At 37.9% G+C, this 22,794-nt stretch overlaps 1 protein-coding gene and 2 non-coding genes across 4 annotated transcripts; all 3 read right to left on the reverse strand.

Annotated features, from left to right (window-relative positions):
* Positions 1-1,774: 1,774 nt before the first annotated feature.
* depdc1a (DEP domain containing 1a) lies at positions 1,775-12,239 on the reverse strand. Of its 2 annotated transcripts, XM_038295093.1 has the most exons (12): positions 12,063-12,239; positions 10,249-10,514; positions 9,997-10,141; positions 9,726-9,856; positions 9,432-9,562; positions 7,732-7,779; positions 6,890-7,027; positions 5,592-6,575; positions 4,846-5,018; positions 4,065-4,241; positions 3,545-3,751; positions 1,775-2,458 (listed from the first exon to the last, which is right to left on the reverse strand). In XM_038295093.1, the coding sequence occupies exons 1-12, from the start codon at positions 12,108-12,110 to the stop codon at positions 2,321-2,323; spliced, it is 2,586 nt and encodes an 861-aa protein (XP_038151021.1). In that variant the 5' UTR covers positions 12,111-12,239; the 3' UTR covers positions 1,775-2,320. The 2 variants fall into 2 exon arrangements, with proteins under 2 accessions (XP_038151021.1, XP_038151022.1); XM_038295094.1 differs by lacking the exon at positions 5,592-6,575 and having other exon boundaries at positions 12,063-12,235.
* Positions 12,240-15,917: 3,678 nt separating this feature from the next.
* On the reverse strand, positions 15,918-15,989 carry trnah-gug. The gene has a single exon. It is a non-coding gene; the product is annotated as a tRNA-His (tRNA).
* A 2,715-nt stretch (positions 15,990-18,704) lies between these two features.
* Positions 18,705-18,776, reverse strand: trnah-gug. The gene has a single exon. It is a non-coding gene; the product is annotated as a tRNA-His (tRNA).
* Positions 18,777-22,794: the final 4,018 nt, after the last annotated feature.

Raw genomic sequence — 22,794 nt, forward strand, 5'->3', positions numbered from 1 at the left:
CTGTTTTAAGTACTTGTAGTTGAGCAACTTTTGACTGTATCAGTACTTTTACTCATGTTCTGCTGTTGAGTACTTTGTCCACCGCTCATCATGTCAGACAGGAAGCAGTACCTACAGGTGGGTAAGCTATTGTTTACCTTTTAGAGACCCGCTTAGGCTTCTGCTCCAGCGCTCTCTGTTGGAAGGATCATGAAGCTGAATCACAGCTGCTCTGTGGTAGCCTTCCTGGTGGCTCTGAGCCGATGTTTACATTGTTTCTGCAGTTAAAAAGGCCAAATTTTTGGAGTTTCAAAGCTGCTCTATTAAAAGTCTAGATTCTATTTAAGAAAGACAGCTAAAACACTTTGTCAAACATTAAAGAAAGCACGTATCCAACACAATTAGTCCAACTTCACCTGAACAATCTACATCAGAACTGCTAACATTACATTACATTTGAGTTAAAGCACAAAGCAACATCTATGATTAATACGCAAAAACACCAATTACTCTTTTGATTAGTGACTGGGTGAAAAGATGTCATCAGAGCCAAATTTTACAAATTAAAAAAAATATAGACTTAAGTGTTTTATTAATGATTTCATTTATTGTAATTAATACAAATATAAAATAAGTTATAAATATAACCAGGAAAACCAAAACATATAGAAATAAAATTAAGCTATAAAATGTCTAACAAGAAAATGGCAGCATCATGCTGTGGAGAAAGTAAAGCGGAATTAAGCCAATTCATCAATATCCTGGAAGAAAAGCTGCTGTATGTTGATACAGCACAGACACATGGCCAGAGATGTCAGGAAATTTTGGAATAATTAATTCTAAGATTTAGAAACCAACATTCAGGAAGGGTCAATCTAAAGATTAAACTGAATTCCAAAGACCTGGAAAAACATTCAATATCTACAAACGGATGCAGCTTGTAAAACTTATATTTGAAAACCATGCATGGTTTTGCTTCCCCCTCCACCACATTAACACATAAATGCCCAAAAGCTGAAGTAATGTGTGAAATTTTAAACAAGTTTCAGAGGTATGAATCCTTCTACAATTGAAAAAATAAATCACTTTGTACTATTTCAATGTTTTATCTGCACCCCTAATGTGTACACAGACCTAACTTATCTAATTTGTTGGTTAAGAGCATGTATAACTGAAACGCAGGCAACTAAACTGCAGCTGGAGAAGATTGCAGTGTCTTATGAGCAGATTTACTATCATATCCTCCTATAAAACAGGCAGTAGTCACACAGTAGAACAGGTTTATTTCCCAACATGTTGCATAGTAAACAGTTAGAGGTGCATCTACACTCCTATGTCAAGCATTTGACAGAAAAAAAAATAACACACTTTATGTGGTTACGCATCTTCATTTCAGCTGAGGTATAAACAAACTTAGCTCTTCGTATCAAACACACATTTAAAAAGAAAGATAGCATGAAAGTATTTACTTTCTTCGTTAATATAACTTAAAAAGGAACATGGAAAGAACATGGATACAGCAAGTACCTGTGAGCCTGTAGTATGAAAACAGATTAATCGGAGATAATTGTGTTCGGTCTATATATTAGCATAAATTTAGCTTCACAAATAATGGATTAAACTTAAAGTCTTAAATTGTCAATTAAAAATTATAAAAAAAAAAAAAAAAAAAAAAAAAAAAAAATTGGCAGCTGTCAGTTTTTCTTTAAAACTTAGTGCAAAACGTTTTCTAACCTGCATACAAGGTAGATATAAACCAATAGAATCAGGGAATCAAGGAATTACAGGGAAAGCAGGAAACAAACAACAAAAAACAAAAACAAAAAGAAAATCTCCATGAAAGGCTTTAAAAGGAACCCGTGAATAAATGTGGGATAAAAAGGAGTTTTAACATCTCAAATAAAAGCAAAGTATTTTCTAAACATCTCAAGAGATGGTTACAGAAGTGGAGCAGCTCCCAATGTAATTCATTCAAATTACTTTATCATAAAATTATTCATATGCTGACCAGTGATCCTGCATAGTTTAGTCCCAAATTGCTCTATATGTAGTTTGCACAGCCACTTATCTAAAAGAAAACTAGGAACCTACAAAAAAACCCCAAAAAACCAGAGAACTCTTAATCTATCCAGCTGCGTTTATCCAAGATGGCAATATTGTTGTATTTGTTTAATGTTTGATAAAACCTCCAACTACAGCATGTACTAACATAAAAAAAAACAGATATTAATGGAATATTTGCACGTCTAATGTAACAGTTTTATTCCTACAGGTGTCGCCGTTCAAAAAAAGATCAGTGCAGCCGACATGATTTGACCAACAGGAGAGCATCCAAGATGTTTCAGTTCCTGATGCTGAATGTTTTGGCTTTCTTGATATTGAGCAGAGGAGGTTTGATCTTTGGCTTATTTTCCGTTTGTCCCTGTTCAGCAGGGGAAGGGAATCGACGCCTGTAGATGTCCGGGTACTGCTTCTGAAACTAAAACAGAGACAATAGAAAGAGACAGAATGATGACAATCATCTTGAAACTGAAAATGTCTCTGTTATAACATTTCCTGACAGACTTTTCCTTCCAACAAATTTCTGTAGAAACTGCTCGGCTACAGCTCTCTAAACCAGTGTTTTCGAAACCTTTCTTGACTTGCGTACCCCTTTAGGTATTTTGTCTTACCATGAGTACCCCTCTCAGTTAAAAGTATTGATGATTATCCAAAAGTGAAATGTACAATAACTAATTATATATATATATATATATATATATATACATATTCCTTTAATTTGAGCTTCTAAGTCTTAGGGATTTTATCCTTTTAATCTCAAATAATAATAAATAAAAAAAATATGTTGCCTGGAATTGAAATAAATATAAAATAAAATTATATCATAAACCTGTATTTATAAAACTGAAGCTCCTCAGAGTAACTAGAGTAATTATTAATAAGCAATGTGAAAAGGGAGATATGAAAATCTTGGGTCAGGTTTATCAACCTATCTACAGAGACAATGGAGAAAATACTTCAAGTGGACATTTGATCATCAGTATTTTGGTCTTCTAGCTAATCCAAGAGCTTAGAGAAATAAACTGAGAGGAAAATGGAAATATTCTGGATGCTAGTTCCTTAAAGAAGATATTACAAAGAATTTAGAGTTCAAGTTCTAGATAGGACATGACACTTTTTTAAAAATCTAAAAACCAATATGCCTAAAAACTTTTATATAATTATGGTACAATTTCTGCTCTATGTTGGTTACTTTTTTTTTTTGAGTTTTAACATCACTAGTGGCTCGTTTTTCTGACAGTAGGCTGACAGGAAAGGGGGTATGAGAGAAGGCGAGAGACGTTGGGCAAAGGAGAACAGGCCAGATTCGAACCCGGGTCACCCACGGGTTGTGCACACTAACCAATGGGCCATCTGCACACCCAATATTGGTGACTTTTATAACTAATGTCATGTTTTAAAGTATCCAAGCTCCAGTTAACAATTAATCAATTGCTAAATTAGATGTTTATTTCAGTAATCGGTTATTCACGATTAATTGATTCATTGTTTCAGTCTCAGTTACCTGCTTTAGCTTCTTTCGTCTGTCCTTCTCATTTATGTTTTGGTCGGTCAGCAGGATCTCTAGCAGCTCCTCCATGGCCTTCTGGGAGGACTCTGCTTTTTGCTGTTCAAACTCAGCACCACTTATTTGTTTGCAAAACGCATATACTGGTATTGGAACGCAGACTGGGTCACCGCCATCAGCGTCTGGACGTTGGTCAACAGGGACCTGGGGTCAGAACAGTTACATTACAAATAGAAACATTAAAAAAAAAAAATAGATCAAATTCAGTAATTAGATGAATAAATCATATATTCAGTCATTTTTACAATCTTCATGGAAATCCATTTTGAAAAATAAGTTAATACAAATGTGAAACTCTGTAACCACACATCCTTTAGATAAACTTTTAAAACCAGGAGTGATTTCCAATACTTAAAAATGTGTTTAAAAATGTTTTTGCTGCTGAACTGTTGGAATAGTGCCCTGTAGTAAAGTTTGTTTTATAGACCTAATTTATTTCATGGTGAGCTATGCGTACCTGAACAGTCCGCAGGTACTCTACATGGTCCCGGATGGCAATGAGCAGGTATTCTGGGACTGAGAGGATGCTTTGCTGATGGTCCATGAGAAACGACACCAATCGGGTTGCCAGCAGCTCATCCAGGTCACACTCCTCAATACTGCTCAGGATACAACCTGAAAATGTGTGAACCATCTAAAAAAAGGGAGCAGAAAGGGTTAATCAAAATAACTCACAGCCCCAGAGATGCAGAAACTAACACAAAAGGTTAGTTTGGTTGCCACAAATAAAAAGATTGTAGTTGCTGCAACTATATATTTCTTCACTGGTTAAAAAAAAAGAAAAAAAAAAAAAGGCATCAAGCAGCTAAAGCTAATCCAGAATGCTCCACATCAAGGCTTATTTTTTCACAGTGTGGGTAATGTTTCTCAAAGGGAAAACTTCTAAACTGTACTGATTGAATGATGAGAAATGTCTTGATTCTTTCTTCTCCTTTTCTGGTTGAACAGCACATAATTGTCCTTCAAGCTGCTTTGGTGCTGAGTAATGCTCACGTTTACCAGAGTCTAAAGTTAAAGGAAACAGTGAATAAAAGCCCTCATGCATGTCAAGGTTTTAATTAACCTACACACAAGTAAATATGCACAGCTTTTTATTATTCATCCATTGAATCTAAAGCAAACACCTTTTAATTTGTTGTTTGAACAGTGAGGGAAAAAAAAGCTTTATGGATTTCCCTGCAAGGCGCCAAGATGGTAGTTCATAGTGGAGGAAATTACAGACAGCCATTTCTCCTCACCAGGGTTCGAGTGCCGATGGCTGGGTGGAGGCGAGGCATGTCCACGTTCTGGCTGATGCGGGACATCATCCTCATGAGGAGCTGCAGCTTCCTGCGGGACGCAGGGGGCAGGAGGAGTGTGCAAAGCTGCAGAGCCTCTATGGCCACACGCTCACACTGAGGTTGGAGAACACCTGCAGGCACAGAAATGGTTGGAACAGCTTCCTGGCCTTGGAGACAAAGTTTAGGTTAAAACCAGGAGAAAAACAAAAATCACATCTATCCATGACATCTGCTACGGGTGTATCAGATCAATGAATAGATAGGTGCTGTTAATCAACTAGAAGGATGATGCAGAGTGAGTAATTTTGGTAAAATACAAGAATCTAATCTAATCTTACAGAATGTTTTTTCTTTTTAAATAGAGGTTTGAGAGCTTCTAAAAAGGAAACGTGTTCATAAACTTACCAAATTATAAAAGTACAGCAGCTAAACTATATAAGGCAGGACTTCAAAACATCCAGCTTTAGCACATCATGAAAAAGCAAAAACACATAAAAGCACTTTAAGACAGTTTGCAGATATAACTAGATATAAACAAAGATAATAAGACTGAAGGCTGCTCTGAAATCCATTTAAATATACGTTCTACTAATCTACACAGGCTGAGTTAAACAGGGTGGTATTTCTGATTATGGGAGATATTAGTAGAGGTTAGGTGTTAGATTTGGCATCAACACAGACATGAAGACAGGAGAGGGTCTTACTGTGCTCAGGCTTAGGTGGGGGGAGCTGGAAGTTACTGGCTGCCACAGAAACAGGCAGTTTGAGCTGCAACACAGACCGAGGCGGCTTGGACACATCCAGAGAGCTGAAGCAGCGTCGGACGACAGCAGGTGGAGGGACAGCCCAAAGCATAGAGGTGCTAGAGGCAGGATTGGGCCCGTTGGGTGCTTGGTTGACAATAGAAGCTTGGACTTTGGTTTCATCAGACGAAAGAGAGAGAAGATGGTGGGAGGAGGACGAGGAGTGATAGGACAACAATGGAGGGTGATGGTTTGTTGGAGCGTTCACATTGAGGCAGCTGGTTGCACGACCGGACCATTTGATCTCTCCGTTACGTTCTTCTTTGGTCTCCTTGACAATGTCCAGACAGCTGCCCACACTGCGTGGCCGCAGGGAAGACGACTTTTGTGCATCGGATTGTCTAGCTCTGGAAGCCATAGACAGTTTTCTTCTGGTTATAACTCCTGGAGCATTTTCATGATAACTTAAGTTTGATTTGAACGCAAATGTAGAGTTTAAGCAGCTTTCCCGAGTAGAGAAAACAGGGCTTTCCTCCTGGCTTTCGTTGCAACAGGAGCTAGCCGGGAGGCTGTCCCTGGACATAAACAGCTGCTGCCTGCTGAGGGGAGGAGAACGATCCAGGATAGTTTCCAGGGAACAGCTCCTCATACGGGTTCTGGTGGAAATGACTGCATTCAGACCTGTGGAGCCGTCTCCCAGCTGACTGTCACCTGCAGCAGGTCCCCCTTCCTTTAATGCCGCCACGCGTGACTGAAGCTTCCCGCTGAGAACGTCCCTCATGGGGGAATCCGCCTCGTCGCAGGAGCCCTGCCTGAGCAGCGACAGAAGAAGACATTCTGTGGAGCGAAAGGACGTCTTGGCAGGCGGAGGGACGGAGGGAAGATCTGAGCTCTTGCGCTTTCCAAGTTGGAGGGTGCCAGGTACTGTGACATATCCAGAAAACGCTGAAAGCAGATGCAGACAGGGATGCAGGCAGAGAGCCGAGCAGCGCAGGTAAAGGGTCAGCGCAAGCAGAGAGTGAAGGGAGGGGAAAGCGTTCAGTTAATACAGACTCTTACAAACAGAAACATTAGCCAGTTACAGACAACACAGAAAACAATAGCAGACAGTCTGTTGGGACCCTGTAAACAACCAAAATCTCTGTTAGGGATCAAAGACACTGTTAAGGAGATGAGCATTCAGTTCCTCGTAAAGGTAGAAATGTTCACTGAAAGCTTTCCTAGCAGCTGAGGCGTTGACAGAAAATAACATGACCTACCCAGGACGTTGATGAAGAGCTCGTACAGTTCAAATGTGAGCAACGGCTGAGGAAGGCTGTAAAAGTAGTCAGACACCGTTTTAAAGACGTCTCTTTCAAAACCGGGGTATGACGGCTGGTCGCTGTCATATTTTGGCCCTAGGGATGAAAACAGCATCATCACCAACTAATTTTTGTTACAATCACATGAATTGTTTGTTTTGTTACATCTTCACCAGGCCTTAAACATCAGAATAAAGACTAATAGACATTTTACAGATTTTTTTTTTTTGTTTTGCTCGTTTTACTTTGCAGAAAAAAAAAATCCATAAAAATAAATGTATTTTATTTGTTTTCATCTCAACTTTTAAAGCGCAAAAGTACTTTGGAATCAGACTGAATGATGTTAATTAAATCAATGTTATGTCTTCAAACAAGCACCATTCTAAACATCTACTGCTGCAAGGTTTTAAACAAGAGAACAACCAAAATATGTCATTCTATTTTCAGTTATTAATGTTCTAAGGATCGATTGTGTTGTCAATAACAATCCATATTCTCCAACATTTATATAAGCATTGACAAACACTGGACACACACCAGCATGCAAATGTAGCTAATCCTTCAAAAATAAGAAGCCATTTTTTTCAAAATAAGAGTATATTTGCATGTGGCTCTAGCACTTGATGCATGTTTCATTTTGAATCTTTTCACTGACTGCAGCTGAGGATCTGGAAAAGCCTGGATTTGGTTCAGGAACTGCATAAAGAAACAGGTGTGGTTCTACCCTGAGGCTTCGCTCAGTGGATAAATGCTCAGATTGTCACAATGAAGTGTTCTTTAATTAATCTGCTGCTACTTACAGTTAGCCAGGCTCTTCATGGCGGACAAAACCCAATGTGGAAGGTCACCTGGAAAGACAGAAAGATTAGACCATAGGAAACAAATTGACAGCCTGAAAATTTAGGTCCGTATTACCAGTCCTTGATTAGCCTTACTTATCTTTTATTGTTAATTCAGTTTAGTTTAGTCAAATAAAGCTGATTTATTCTGTAGGTTCTTTTTGATTTGCTTAGTGTAGAATATGTAAGAGAATAAGGAATTTTCAGTAAACAATTTAGCCCAAAATCATCTACATCTCTGCCAGATCAAGGTTTTTATTGTCTTTAATAATATTTTATTTTTATAAGTTACATAAAAGATGATAAAACTCCCTATATGCTCTTTTCATGCAAAAATCCTTCTTGACATTATAGATGTCAAACCCTTCTTGTCATTGCTGTGCAGCTTTTTTATATTTCAGGTATTTTTAACATTAATATTTAATGGTAAGTTGTAATAGGGTCTTTTAAAGATGAAAAAAAAAAAAAAAAACTCCTTGCCATTATCCTAAACATAAACATTCAGTCCGAAAAAACATGTGGGTCAAATCAAAAGGTTACTTCAAACTAGTGATGGTGAGATGAAGCCTCATGAGGCATTGAACCGTTTGGCCAAATTGCTTCAACGATCCCCACAGTTCATGAGGCTTCATGTGAACATGTCACCACTTACTGGTGGACAGCAGAACTACAGTTTGTAATAAAATCTGTGATTTTTTTTTGCAATTGTTTTTCTTTTTTTCCCCTTTTAAGTTCCCTTGAAATTGTTAATGGTTGGTGTGTATAATAACATTTTTATACGTTTTTTTTTTAAGTGTAAAATTTCTTAGAGCAATCATTTAAGGTGCACAGTTTTTCTGCCATTTTAGTGAAATAAACTCAAGCAGACAGAGAAAGTGTTTGTGCAAATTGGGCAATGATGAACAAAATGAACGGTGTTAGTCATTTTTATTCAAACATGATAGTTTTTCCATGTTTTTTGGTTTTAATCAGGTTGGAAGTTGTGTTCAATCAATCTTTTTACTAAACCGACCTAATTTTCCCAATCTATATTTTTACTCGGGCAAAACAATGCATTTTAGTCTCATCAGCCAAAATAATTAAGTTTAATCGCAACTTTCAAAAGAGAGAGACAGGTCTTGAACCATCAACCTCTAGCGTGAGAGTCTGTCCCTAACAGAGGACGCCACTCGTGTAAATGGTCTGATGTGGGAGAAAATACTTCTTAACACTGACGTATTAACACTGGCTTTGTCTGGTGGTTTGCACAGCGTTTGATCATTACATTGTTTATTCAGACCAAATTAGCTTTAAGCAACTAGATTGGTTGGAAAAACAACCAATTTATTCTTAGAATCTATCCTAACTTTATCCAGCTGAGAGCAGCTCTCCTCCAATCTCCCACATCTTGACTGAACGCTGAAGCTGTTTAGATGCCTGTCAAAATTCTTGCGCTTCCCGAACCACTTACAGAATCGGTCACGTGGTATCACGGTAGCGAGGCCTCGGACGTCATCAATTTTGGCCCCTCCTCTAAATGAATCACGCCTCGACACGCGCATCGGGGAAACGCCCCCTCTATTACTCGACACACGCCTCGAAGCCTCGGCTCATCTCATAACATCACTACTTCAAACCTAAATCTGACAGGGCTTTGAATAATGTTATGGTTCAACACTTACTAGTCTTGTCGTCTAGAGTGACAACTCCATGTTTGTTGACTTTGGTCATATTATGGATGATGTTCTGAGGATTTATGCAGCGCTGGTCTAAAACCTCATCAAGAGGAGCAGCACTTAGAATTCTTTGGAGGCTAAAACAACAAGAAAAACAAACTTAGATTAAAGAACATTCAAAATTTGCTTAAATCTTGATTTATCTCGAGTTTTTAACCATCTGAATGTTGTAGAAATGTATCTTCTGATATGCCATTTATAGCATGAGTGCTTAAAATGAATCGGTGTGTTTGGTTTTACTGAGTCAGAGTAATGTCTCTCCAGATTTCCTGTTCGTCCTCCACCGTCAGCTCTCGTCTTGGCTGCTGCTGCTCATCTGCTGGCTTATTCAATTCATCTTGCGGTGTTTGGAGAGCAGGATCCACATTTTCCTAAAAACAAGTTGGAATATAATCCATCTATTACTCTGCTTACTTTAATGGAAACATGTAACTGTGAGAGTGATTTAGTATTAACACAAAGTTTAAACCACTTTCACAATATACATAAAACCATGTTTAGTCCATCTAACCATGGACTCCTTCTCCTGCTTCTTGATGTTCCCAAACTTGAAGAAACCTTCCCGGTCTCTAAGTGACGGTCTTTTCCTTATGGACCTCGAACCTGATCTCGGCGCTGGACACGGAATGGGTTTCAGAGGAGAAGTAGACGGGAATCTAAACACAAATCGCAAGAACAACAAACATTTGATCCCAATTTAGGATAAAATGTCTACATTTCAAATGTTTACAGTGAACAGCAGAAGTTTCTCCTCATAGATCACCTGTACAGCACATGGTTGTCCTCCAGGTCCTCAGTCCCCCAGCGACCCTTCACGTCTTCAATCACATGGTTCTTTAAAAATTTCTTTAAGAGCTGAACAGTTTGCTGCCTGGTGACATCAGGGCCGAAGTTGCTGTTACTCTGGAGCAGCTGGTGCAGCCAGTCCACTGCAGCAGAGGCAGTGAAGCAGGAAGCATGATGCCTAAAGTTCTGCCGGTGCTTCCTGAGGGGCATGCCAGCCCGGAACAAGCGTGTCACCTCATTCCACTGAAAGAGGGCAAAGATAGATATGTAGCTGCTTAGACAGTTGTGTTTGAGGAAAAACTAGGCACTTTTTGCTTAAATTTAAAGAAACTTGTACAACTCAAACAGTGAGCAGCTAGGTTCCACTACTACATATTTTAATGAGCTGCAGGAAGGTTTAGCACCTGTTAAGGCTTAAAGACTAACATGACAGTATGCTACAAATATTTCATCCTCGCGGCTGAGGTCTTGTGAAATTACTGATTATGCAATACTCATTGTGAATTCCTTGAGTAACCCTTTCATGGATCTAACTACTTACAGGTTCACAACAACAATAATTCCTAGTGCAGCAAAAACTGAAGTAAAAGTGATGAATGTTTAAGGTATGAGAGCATATTTTCACTTGATAAAAGAGCATAAGCAAAAATATTGAATAAACACTGTATGCCAGAGAAAAGTAGAGAAGACTGCCCACTGCAGGAGCCCTGTGATCATTCTGCAACTTTGAAACTCCAGCTTTTGTAAATTATTGTTGACTCGCAATTGCCAAGCGGTCTAGTTTTCTATTCTATAGAAACTATAGACTCATCTACAATTCAAACAAATTGAGTTTTATAAATTACAGTAATTACTACATATGAGGTTATTGAGACGTCAGGTTATTTGGAAAAAGAGAAAGAAATCATATATGATTTAGTTCAGATGCTATTGATGCTGTTTGATGTTAAAAGCAGATGTGATAAAAGAGTGTGTATGAAATTAACCTGTAGATTATAATTTTTTATTCATGAATTAATAATCAGAAAGCCACATATTCTTTAAGGAAGACTTTATGATATTAAACCAGGTAAAATTCAATCTTTTCCACTTGATGAGTCCTTAATCGAGCATATTGACATAAAAAAATGTCTTTTTTTTTTTTTTATATATCTTAAATGCAAACTTTTATATACATTTTTTTTTTTTACAATCTTGGTATAGTTATTACTCTAAGTGCTCTGTCAGTTAAAAGCATGTTTTAGAGTCTTTATACTCCAGTTAACGATTAATCGATTACTAAATTAGATTAATCACGATAAATCTGATTGTTTCAATCCTAATGCAATTATCTAGTCTTTGATGTCAACATATACAGCGCACACATCAGCACATTTCTATTTTGTCTGAACTTTTCATCTTTTTTTTTTACTTTTACTTGGTTAATATACTTTATCTATAACATGCTTTAAATGCATTTAAACCGAGGTAATTTAACTTTATTAAAACACTCATCTTAGGTTAAGAATGGAAGTCGCACACATGTGCTGCAACATTAATCCAACATTATCACGAAGCTATAAACTACAGGAATGATCAAGTTAATCAGCTAGTACAGTCTCGAAGAACAGAAACCATGCTTAACTAGTTGATATGTTAAAGACACCAGCTCGGTTTAAGTTCCTATTTGTATGAGGAATTGGTTTATCAGAGAGCTATGAAAACTTTAACTGTTTGAGAGAAAAGCACACCTAAAGAGTCGTTTCCGTTACTAAAAAGTTCTCATTCTGTTCGATAAGCAGCACAACTCACCAATTTTGTAGCTCGATAAGGTCCAGGAGTAATAATATGAGTATTCATATTCTACAATCAAAACACGGAGTTATTTTGAGCTTATTCTAGGTATAAAGAATGGTCAATGTTTTGCTAGCAGCTAAATAGCACCCCATAGCTACAGCCTGGATTAACTCCGTCTGTTCAAAATTACGAGCCGTCCGCTTCTAGTCGCTGATTGGTCAGTCCAGAAATCACGTGACAAGTAGTATGCAGCGCCGTCATCCAATCAAATCCAATCTCACTTGCTGTACTAAGAGAAAAATTGATGGAAAAATGACAAAAAGGTGGGATGAAGAAAAAACACGAAGGTGGTTTTATAAAATTCAAAAGATAGTAGGAAAAAGAAGAAATGGAAGACGAAATAGAAATCAAAATTCAAAAGCATACTACTGGGAAATGTGATTACTGTGGAAAATATGAAACAATAGAACATTTTATACTAGAATGTCATAAATATGAAAGCGAGAGAGTTTGAATGTATTAAGGAAAAGATTCATTTATTAGATGTTTTGAGAAAGAATTTGGGGAGTATATATATATATATATATATATATATATATATATATATATTAGTGCTGTCAATCGATTAAATTTTTTAATCGCGATTAATCGCATCAATGCCTGAGTTAACTCGCGATTAATCGCATTTTAATCGCACATTTTTTTCCTGATTGAAAATCATTTAAATACTCTCGATGACATACAAAAAAATACATACAGGCTAGGTTTGTGCCAATGTTCTTTTTTTAAAATGAAAACAGGTCACAGACACTGATTTATGCCATAGAAACATATGGCAAGAAGATGGGGAGGCATGTAGCAAAAAATAACAAATATGTAGGCAAAAAAAAGGCCCTGAAAACAGGCTGATGTAAAAGACAGTCTTTACAGTTAATACAGTCTTTTGAACAAAGACAAGCATTTTACCCTACTGCTATAAAATTTAGTAGAGTTAACATTAGATGTTAATTAACCAAGGTAATAATGAACAATTTTCAATCAATACATCAAAATCAATAGACCGACATCACTAGATGAAGGTAGTCTATGCTCTCTAGAAAGTTACTTTTCAGCCTCTTAACAAAAATGAGAACACACACACACCCACCCACCCACACACAGACACACCCACCCACACACACACACACGCGATACCGACCTGTTGCGTACAGAGACGGCAAGAGTGCTGCTACGAGATTCCATTTCACCTCAGTAATCAGTTTTCTCGGCGTATTTCAGGTTGCTACTAGTTACCAGACACTCAACTTGTTTGTTGGTGGTGGGGCTTAAAGAAAAGGCACTAGCGTCACCCAGTGTATGAGCGTCTTTTTCCCTTGAGGAGCTCCGCTCTTGAAGCCTATGAGAAATGCATAGACTGGGGGAAAATAGCCCCGCCTTCCCGCAGGCTGCAGCGGGATGTACTTGGAAAAATTGTACCATAAAACCACATAGCGTTAATCTCACGTTAAAAAAATTATCGCCGTTAAAATGGCCTCGCGTTAACGCGTTAATAACGTGATAATTTTGACAGCACTAATATATATATATGCACAGAGGCACTAATCGTGGCAGCACAAGAACAGGCACTCAGTACAAGATCAATAGAGGCCAGGGTCTACCACACCAGGCAGGACCCCCGATGCAGACTTTGCAAAGATGCCTCTGAAACAATACAGCACATAACAGCAGGGTGTAAAATGCAGGCAGGAAGTGCATACATGGAACGCCACAACCAGGTAGCTGTCATAGTGTACAGGAACATCTGCCATGAGTATGGGCTGGAAGTCCCAAGGTCAAAATGGAAGACACCTCCTAAGGTAGTTGAAAATGACCGAGCTAAGATCCTATGGGACTTCAAGATCCAGACTGACAAACAGGTGATGGCTAACCAACCAGACATCGTGTTGATCGACAAACAGCAGAAGAAGGCAGTAGTGATAGATGTGGCAATCCCAACCGACAGCAACAAAAAGAAAAGAACACGAGAAGCTTGAGAAATACCAAGGACTGAAGGAGGAGCTAGAAAAGATGTGGAAATTAAGAGCAGCAGTGGTGCCAGTGGTAATTGGAGCACTGGGGGCTGTGACCCCCAAACTGGGAGAGTGGCTACAGCAGATTCCAGGTAAAACATCAGAGGTCTCTGTCCAGAAGAGCGCAGTCCTAGGAACAGCTAAGATACTGCGCAGAACCCTCAAACTCCCAGGCCTCTGGTAGAGGACCCGAGCTTGAGGATGACACATACCACCCCACGAGGGGTGAGAAAACAGTTTTATATATATATATATATATATATATATATATATATATATATATATATATATATATATATATATATATATATATATATATATATATATATATATATATATATACATATATATATATATATATATACATATATATATATTCGATATTTTTAAAGAAAACTAAATTATTTCACAGAATTTGATTATAGAGAGGGTGAATGTGTGTATGACATAGACGGGTAGAATACAAAGTTATGTTTAAGTACTGTATGTAGTTTTTGTTTTCTTTTTTTTCTTAGAAATTATAAATATGTTTATTAGTAGATAGTCCATCACGAACCACACTCCATACCAGTAAGTAGCGGTAATGCTACTAAATGTTTGTTGCCAATAAATCCAACAACAAGAAGAAAGTGCTGTACAGAAAAAATAAATAGTTCAAATATAAAACAGTGCAGATAAAAACAAAACAGCTAAAACATAGTTAAAAGTAACATTTACACAATCAAATCAATAAAATTGGGTAAAAGATAAAAGGGACAAAAGGATAAAGTAAAATAAAGCCCACTGTCAAAAGCCAAAGCATAAAGGTGGGTTATGACAAGAGATGTAAAGACAGAGGAGAAAGTAAAGGAGAAAACTCGCCACAAAATATTAAAGTTGCACTTGTCTCAGTGATACTTGAATATTTTTTTTCGTATTGCTGGATATAAATTTGAATGCATAAAATATTCAGAACGTTTTCATGTCTCTGGCATTTTAAAAACTATGACAAGTACTTGTTTACTATAGTAAACTTTTTTCCAGCAAAACCAGTAAACCTTTTTGCAGATAGTTTATCAAATAACGGATAAAGTATCCCCTCTGACCATTATGATTATTATTTGGTTACCTTTTTGAGCCATTAGCCATAGCTTGATCAAATCACCAGACTAATCAAAGTGTTTTTTATGAGTTTTAGCTCATATATGGTTGCTTGTCTCTGATGCATAGTAAAAAAATATTTTTTGTTTATTCTAATGCAAAGGTTCTACCAGTGTTCTCTTTAGGAATCCTGGCAACACATTTCAGTGTCATTCAAAGCCTCTGACTATAAAGAAGCTCATTTGAATTTGTTTAAAGGAACATTTGCGTATGTGAAAAGCAATTCTGTGATGGGCGTGATGGGTGGGGAGGAAGCTTAAGCTGGCCACATGATGTTAAAGTAGACGGCAAGTGACAAATTAAAATAAACTTTTTGCTTTTTGTATTCTTTTCAGTCTTTCATCCAAAGTGAAAATGCTTCTAGTGCCTCTTTTTCACTAAAATTAGCGGGTTGACACAGTTTTTTTTGAACAAGTAGAATAGACAATTTTATTGTCATTACAATGTCACAAGTATAGAATAACAAGATGAACTCTCTGTGGGAGCGGGGCTTGATCTAAGAACTTCTGAGATGTAAGCGCGATGCCCTAAATAGGTCACCACTTCTGGACGAAATGGATTTAGACTGAAATTTGAGCCTTGTCTCTCTTAAAATGACAGTATATAACAACCACAACGTCATACGCACACAACCTCAAAATCTTTGCACATTAGTAGTTCATGCCGTGACCCGGATTCGAACCGGGGTTGCTGCGGCCACAACGCAGAGTACTAACCACTATACGATCACGGCAAGCTAACCACTTGGTCCAAAAGCATGTTTGACCCGTCATGATTGTGCATTTGGCTCCCTTCCCTATTGGCAAAAAAAGCTGGGTCTGACCCCCCAATGGCAAGTTGCATGACCTCTATTCCCCCAATGCTTGTAGTGATGCTAGGCTCGAGTCAGTCTGCTCAACTCAGGTTAAACCTTTTTGAAGAAGTGTCGCAGAGAAATGTTTCAAGCGCCCCCCGGTCACGTGACCACTGCGAGCAAGGTCTTGTTAAATCAACCTTAGTATCAAGCTTCACAGTAAATGCTAATAATCTGGGCTTTTTAATACCACTAAGGTATTTAAATGCAGCAGAATCACGGCTCAAACTGAGGGTTTTCCCCGTTTATAGGTTTATTTAAAAACATGGAAAGAAATGTTATATTTAAGTCTAGTTTAGAATTGATTAAGAATAGTTTGCTTGATGCAGATAAACCTAAAACACATAGACAGCCACATCTATACCCACAACACTCACCCACAGATTAATTTATAACAGATATTTATTCACATGGCACATCTTAACAATTATTGAGGCCTTTACTTTATTGCAATCCTCTTCCTCTTTCAGAACAACAAGAGAATCAGACAATAAATGATGGGTGGCGAGGAAACTGAAGCTGGCCATATGATGTTAAAGTAGACAGCAGGTGACAAATCAAAATAAACTTCCTGCTTTGTGTATTCCTTTCAGTCTTTTGTCCTTAGTGAAAGTGCTTCTAGGGCCTCTTTTCCACTAAAATTAGTGGGTTAACACAGTTTTTTAAACAAGCAGAATAGAATTCAATTTTACTGTCATTACACTGTAACAAAAAGAACTCTCTGTGGGAGTGGAGTTGAAGCCTGAAGTTCCCACCCCAACCGCACCACCCCAAAAGCTTTCCCGTTAGTGGTTCATCCCGTGACCCGGATTCGAACCGGGGTTGCTGCGGCCACAACACAGAGTACTAACCACTATACGATCACGGCAAGCTAACCACTAGGTATAAAAGCTCCCCTCCCCATTGGCAAAAAAAGCTGGGTCTGACCCCCCAATGGCAAGTTGCATGACCTCTATTCCCCCAATGCTTGTAGTGATGCTAGGCTCGAGTCAGTCTGCTCAACTCAGGTTAAACCTTTTTGAAGAAGTGTCACAGAGAAATGTTTCAAGCGCCCCCCGGTTACATGACCACTGCGAGCAAGATCTCGATATGTCACACTTTATATCAAGCTTCACTACTGTCAGTACTATTTAAAGGATTATTTCTTGATGTGTTTATATACTTGTAGGTGCAGCCCACTCAAATATGAGTCCATACAGGCCAAGAAGTGTCCTAATTTAAATAAATTAACAAAAAACAAAAACAGATATAAAATAGAGTAACCGGGTGGGATTTAAATTCAAAATCTGATAGTTGAGGGGCGTACATCTTAAGTAGCCAAATTAATGTATACATAGTTTGGAAACCAGTATGGATTAGAACTCGGAACAATATTGACAGGACCACACAATTGCATATCTGTTATGCATCAGAATAATTTTGTATCATGTTGTAATTTCACAGAGATTAGTTTTTTTTAAATATTATTTATTTATATAATCATAATGCAGACATTAGGATCCCCACTCACTTGTAGTTCTAAATAGTTATCCATCAGATGGCGCCATTTTAATGTGTCAAGCATGGTGTCGAGTTTCGGCCAATTGTGTCAATTGGTTTATTAGTTAACGAGGTTTCGAAATAGCCATCACTACTGCTGTGTGTCTGGTGATGCTATCATGCTGGGTTGGCATTGATGATGTCACCAATGCCACAGAAATCAGGAATGTAAACAATGGAGAGCAACATGGGAGGGAGCCAGAGAGTAGAGACTGACACGGGAGTGGATTTTCACTCCTGTCCCGTCCCACTCCCACAGAAATAAATTGTGTCCCGTCCCAATCCCGGGCCAGAGTAGAAATCTAAATCCTGTCCCGTCCCACTCCTGGTGAAATTACTCCCACTCCCATCCCGCTCCCATTCAGAATGACTCCCTCTCCTGCACCACTCCCATTCTTGTTGTCTTCAATAAGATTTCTGCCAATACTCTGGCTGAATCTGAATTTGTTGTTTTTGAGCGCAGGTGAAAAACTCAGAGTGGAAGCACTGTTTTTTTTTGGGTCGTGTTGTTTTTTTGACTCGCATTATAGTGTAGGCTTCAAGGAAAAACACTACAAAATGGCGGCGCCAGTACTGGTTTTTTTTTTTCTATTTTATTTTATTTTTTGGCATCAATCCTAGTTTTTTTTTAGTTACTATCGGTTTGCTCCCGCTCCCGTCTGCTACGTTAATGTTTAATCCTGTACCGTCCCAATCACCTGATCGTTACTAATACTGACTCCCATCCCACCGGAATCCCATGACCCAGAGAGTAATCAGTCTTCTTTACTGTTTTGTCCTTTCGTCCCACCGAATATCTCTCAGCTGTGCTGCCCAATATTTTGCGAATGTAAGCATTTATACGTTTATTTTGGTCTTTCTTGTCTTGTAAAGTGACCAGGTGCTTCTAATATTTAAGTATTTTTTTTTTTGGTGCTTTTAATGTTTGTTTTCTACACCAAAATCCCGGTAAACAGTTGGCAATACAGTTTGTATGTGTCTAACTGATAGGGTGCATGAATATAATATAGTGTGTTTCAAATTCATGTGTAAAATTCATGCGCCTCTAGTGATTCATGCCATGACCCGGATTCGAACCGGGGTTGCTGCGGCCACAACGCAGAGTACTAACCACTATACGATCACGGCAAGCTAACCACTTGGTTCTGCCATGCATGTTTGACCCGTCATGATTGGGCATTTGGCTCCCTTCCCCATTTGCAAAAAAAGCTGGGGCTGACCCCCCAATGGCATGCTGCATGACCTCTATTCCCCCAATGCTTGTAGTGATGTTAGGCTCGAGTCAGTCCATAGATATCCATAATAAAGGCTAGATGTCTTACGGCGGAGTCTCAAACGTCATCACCGGCGGCCATCTTGCCTCAGGCAGGCTTTCTGTTGTGCTCTGTGGTACCTAATGTAAGGTGAGTGATCAGCACGAACACAAATACTCTTACCTCACTGAATTCTTGACGGATTTATAAACAGTTTGGTTTCTTACAAACATTATGAACGTGGCTATTATTCTTTATGCTTGAACATGTCGAAATTGCAGATTTTCTTGTCGAAAAATGACTTAATCGCGCAGCATAGCTGTGCATCACGGCTACTTGCGCAAGTTATCAAGGCTGAGACTATTGGTCAATTATATAGGTTTTACTGACACCAATAACGATTGTATGACAATTAATCTTTGGTGTAAATTACAATCTTTGTGGATGTGGTTATAGTTTAGGGTGACCAGACGTCCCCGATTTCCGGGGACTGTCCCCGTTTTGGACCACCTGTCCCCGGCTAAAGCTGTCCCCGGAAATGTCCCCGATTTTACCGAGGCGAAAAATGTTGCGTGTAGACTGTTATTACGATAGAGCTGTTGCGCGCAAAAATAGGTATTACGGTAGCTGGTTGCGCTGCTGATAACATAAAGATAAGGAACAGAGCGCACCACTAGAAGGGCGGTAATGATCCTTTTGGATGTCAGCTGCCATTAAAACACAAAAAAGAAGAAGAGCGCATCACTTTTAAAACAGAAGAAGAAGAAGAAGTGGAAGTTCGTTTTTTACAACCTGGGGCAACTGATGGGGAGCTACGCTGAGTGATGGTAAGTGTGTTAATCAATTTATTTTATTCTGATCAGGCTGATCTTGTGATGAATGTTTGGCTTGTGTCCAGGTTAAAACAATAATAAAAAGTAAGACAAGACCACGAGTTGAGCATGAGTAAAAGACGCTGGGTTAAAATGTAGCAAAATGATTGAAAACTCCTTGTAAGGCGCTAATCTGGTACGCTGGTTCTCCAGGGATCAACAAGGGTTTGTATAAAGATGATTTAGAATGGATAGGTGACCTTTAGTTTATATTTCAGATAGTCATTATAAGTAGAGTTATTTCAATTTGTTTTGATGATTTATGGTTGCGATTTATTAGCATAGACTTCCAGTTTTTGGTGTGCTTTTTTACTGCTCAGTTTGGATATATATGAAAGTTCCTTGAGAAAAAATAGGAGTCAGTAACAGGAGAACTGAATAAGACAAGATCTACATGATCTGAGAATGATGGAGGAAGAGATAACCACCTGTTTAATGTTCATTTATTATGTGGTTTTTGCTTGTAGCTCCTAATATTGTGGTAATTAGCATTTTTAGATGAGATATTAATAATAATAAGTTTTCATGTTGCACATCCTAATTTTTTTTGGAGGTGATTTTGATTATATAATGTCTCTGTTTTAGAATAATGTAAGATTGATGCTGGAGGAGTGAGGGAGAAGATAGAAAGACAGAAAGGAGATTGAATGAGAGAGGAGGAAACTAGGAACTCTGATAGAAAAAACGGTTGACAAGAAGGGAGAAAATTTTACTTTGAGGAGTAAAGCAGAGAGCAGGCAGAAGTCAGAAGAGGGCTAGAAACAAAAGCGAAGGTGGAGAGGGAAGAAAACAGACAAGACTGAATGACCAGTCTTTTAAAGAAGACGAAGTATGTATATGTTATTGCTGTTTATAAATATGGACTATTCTTGGATTATATACATTGTGTTGATGTTAAGCCTATTCTGCTGTTCAATGGTTAAACTTGTTTAAGATATTTAAAAAGGTTATTTTGCTTTTTACTTGCTATGTCTTCTCTTATATTATTTTACCCAAATTACCAGGGCCACTGCCTCAGACCCTGTTCAGTTAATATTTCTGTTTCAAACATTTAAAATGTATAATATGTATTAATAAAGTTCAAGTGATAAAGCGTTGACATGATTTGAGTGATAAACTAACATATTGAGTGATGTAGTGTGCAAAGTATGCTGTGGAACACAGAGTGGCTGTATACTCAGGTTAGTAGGAAAAATGAACCTGCTACTTTCAGACACACAGGCCCCTGATGTGGCTAGGTGACAGTAAGAAACATATATGAACCTTTACCTGCAGGCTTGACTACTACTTGTTTTTTTTATGTTAATGAAGAAAAAAAATATTTCTTATAGGTATGTACAGTAGATGTAAACAGAATAAGTATTTGTTGCACTTTTTTGAAGAGGTGGGGGAACTCTGTCTCAACAGACAGCCACAGGCATAGAATAAATGTTTGTATTTACTTTTCTAAATTTCTTTTCCTCATGTCACTCTCCCCTTAGGAGGCGGCAGAGCTCTTTGGGCCAGACAAAATTGGAAAGCCCTGCTAATGACCCTTGACCCCTCCGCTCCCACCCCCACCACTTTGCCCCAACCCAGAGACACAGTTCTAGTTTTCTACTAATAACACTATTCATGTTATTAATCTTAGGATACACTAAACGTTTGTAAAGGCACATTCCTGGCTTTTACACTTGATTTTTGTTGTTTAAATATTAATAAATATGTAAAAATATATGAAACCATTACTGTCCCCGTTTCCTAATTTCATCTCGATAAGATGTATTGATTTTTATCCACGAGCAAGAAATGTCCCCAGATTTGATTTCAGAAATCTGGTCACCTTATTATAGTTATTAGTTGGCTAATAACCATAATCTGAGTGTTGTTGTATTTTCATTATTAGCCTAACGTTAGCTGGCTAATAACAAGAAGCTGCAAAGTGAGACCTAACGTTAGTAAGTTAGCAGCTAACGTTACAGTTTAGCTAGCTGCTAACGTTAACCAGCAACTGTACATCAGTGGAAGAGGCAGAATTTAACATGATTTCCAATCGATTTGGTTTGTCAACACATCTTACATTATGTTACAGGAATTTGCTGGGTTTATTAAAAGGAAGATGCCAGACTTTTGCTATGACATAATAGTATTACAAGATTGTTGTTGACTCAAAGCTTTTATAAGTTTGTATTAGTTTCATTTGGACAACTTAAATATGGTGTTGTGCCAAACATTTTCAACTTTCCAGCTCATCTTCAAAGGGCATGTGTATCATTGAAATTTAATCACATATTGATATACCAATCTTATACACCGTGAATTGTTGTTGGTCACTTTTGTTTTTGTTTCTGCAGGTTATATAATGTGTAAGCAGGAGGAGAAGATCTTCCATCCCCGTTTGCTGACATTCCTGCGCTAGTACATGACCACAGCTACCTTCCTGTCCGCTTTGATGGCCTTGTGGACAACGCTTTCTTGTACATTATACAGAAGCTCAATAAAACCTTCCTTTTCAAAGGGCATTAGCCAAGCTATGTTTTTTGGGTCATTTTTTAAATCTGTCTTCCATGTGTATACCATCACAGTAGTGTAGGTGGGGATTTCAACATGCTACATCTATATATACTTGTGAAGGGGACTATTGCACCAATTTTAATAGCAAATAAATGTCACTTTTATAATGGTTTAAAAATAGGAACTTTTGTGTAATTACCCCTGATATATAATCCGAATAGTCTACATGAAACTTCAAAGTGTTACCTTTAATTTGAAACCTGGATTATGCTTCTACACCATATATATATATATACATATTTTTATATATATATATATATAGATCTATATATATATATAGATATCTATATAGATAGATATCTATATAGATATCTAGATATATCTATATATCATGTTGCCATTCAGTACACTGAGTTTTAATAACATATATTGATTTAACATAAATACCTTGTGCATGTGTATATTTATTGCACCTGTATGTTCTATTCAATGTTCTTTTCATATGAAATTCCATGGTTATAATTATTC

Source organism: Cyprinodon tularosa, unplaced genomic scaffold, assembly GCF_016077235.1.
Source record: "Cyprinodon tularosa strain WSP-4 unplaced genomic scaffold, ASM1607723v1 ctg35, whole genome shotgun sequence".
In the NCBI taxonomy this organism is placed as follows: domain Eukaryota; kingdom Metazoa; phylum Chordata; class Actinopteri; order Cyprinodontiformes; family Cyprinodontidae; genus Cyprinodon; species Cyprinodon tularosa.

Excerpts from the sequence above, each read along its gene's own strand:
- depdc1a (XM_038295093.1), bottom strand. The coding sequence starts at position 12,110 with ATGAATACTCATATTATTACTCCTGGACCTTATCGAGCTACAAAATTG. Across the intron at positions 9,563-9,725 it reads AGAGACATTACTCTGACTCA|CCTCCAAAGAATTCTAAGTG; the intron begins GTAAAACCAAAC and ends TTGTTGTTTTAG. Across the intron at positions 7,780-9,431 it reads CACTCTAGACGACAAGACTA|GTGACCTTCCACATTGGGTT; the intron begins GTAAGTGTTGAA and ends CTGTCTTTCCAG.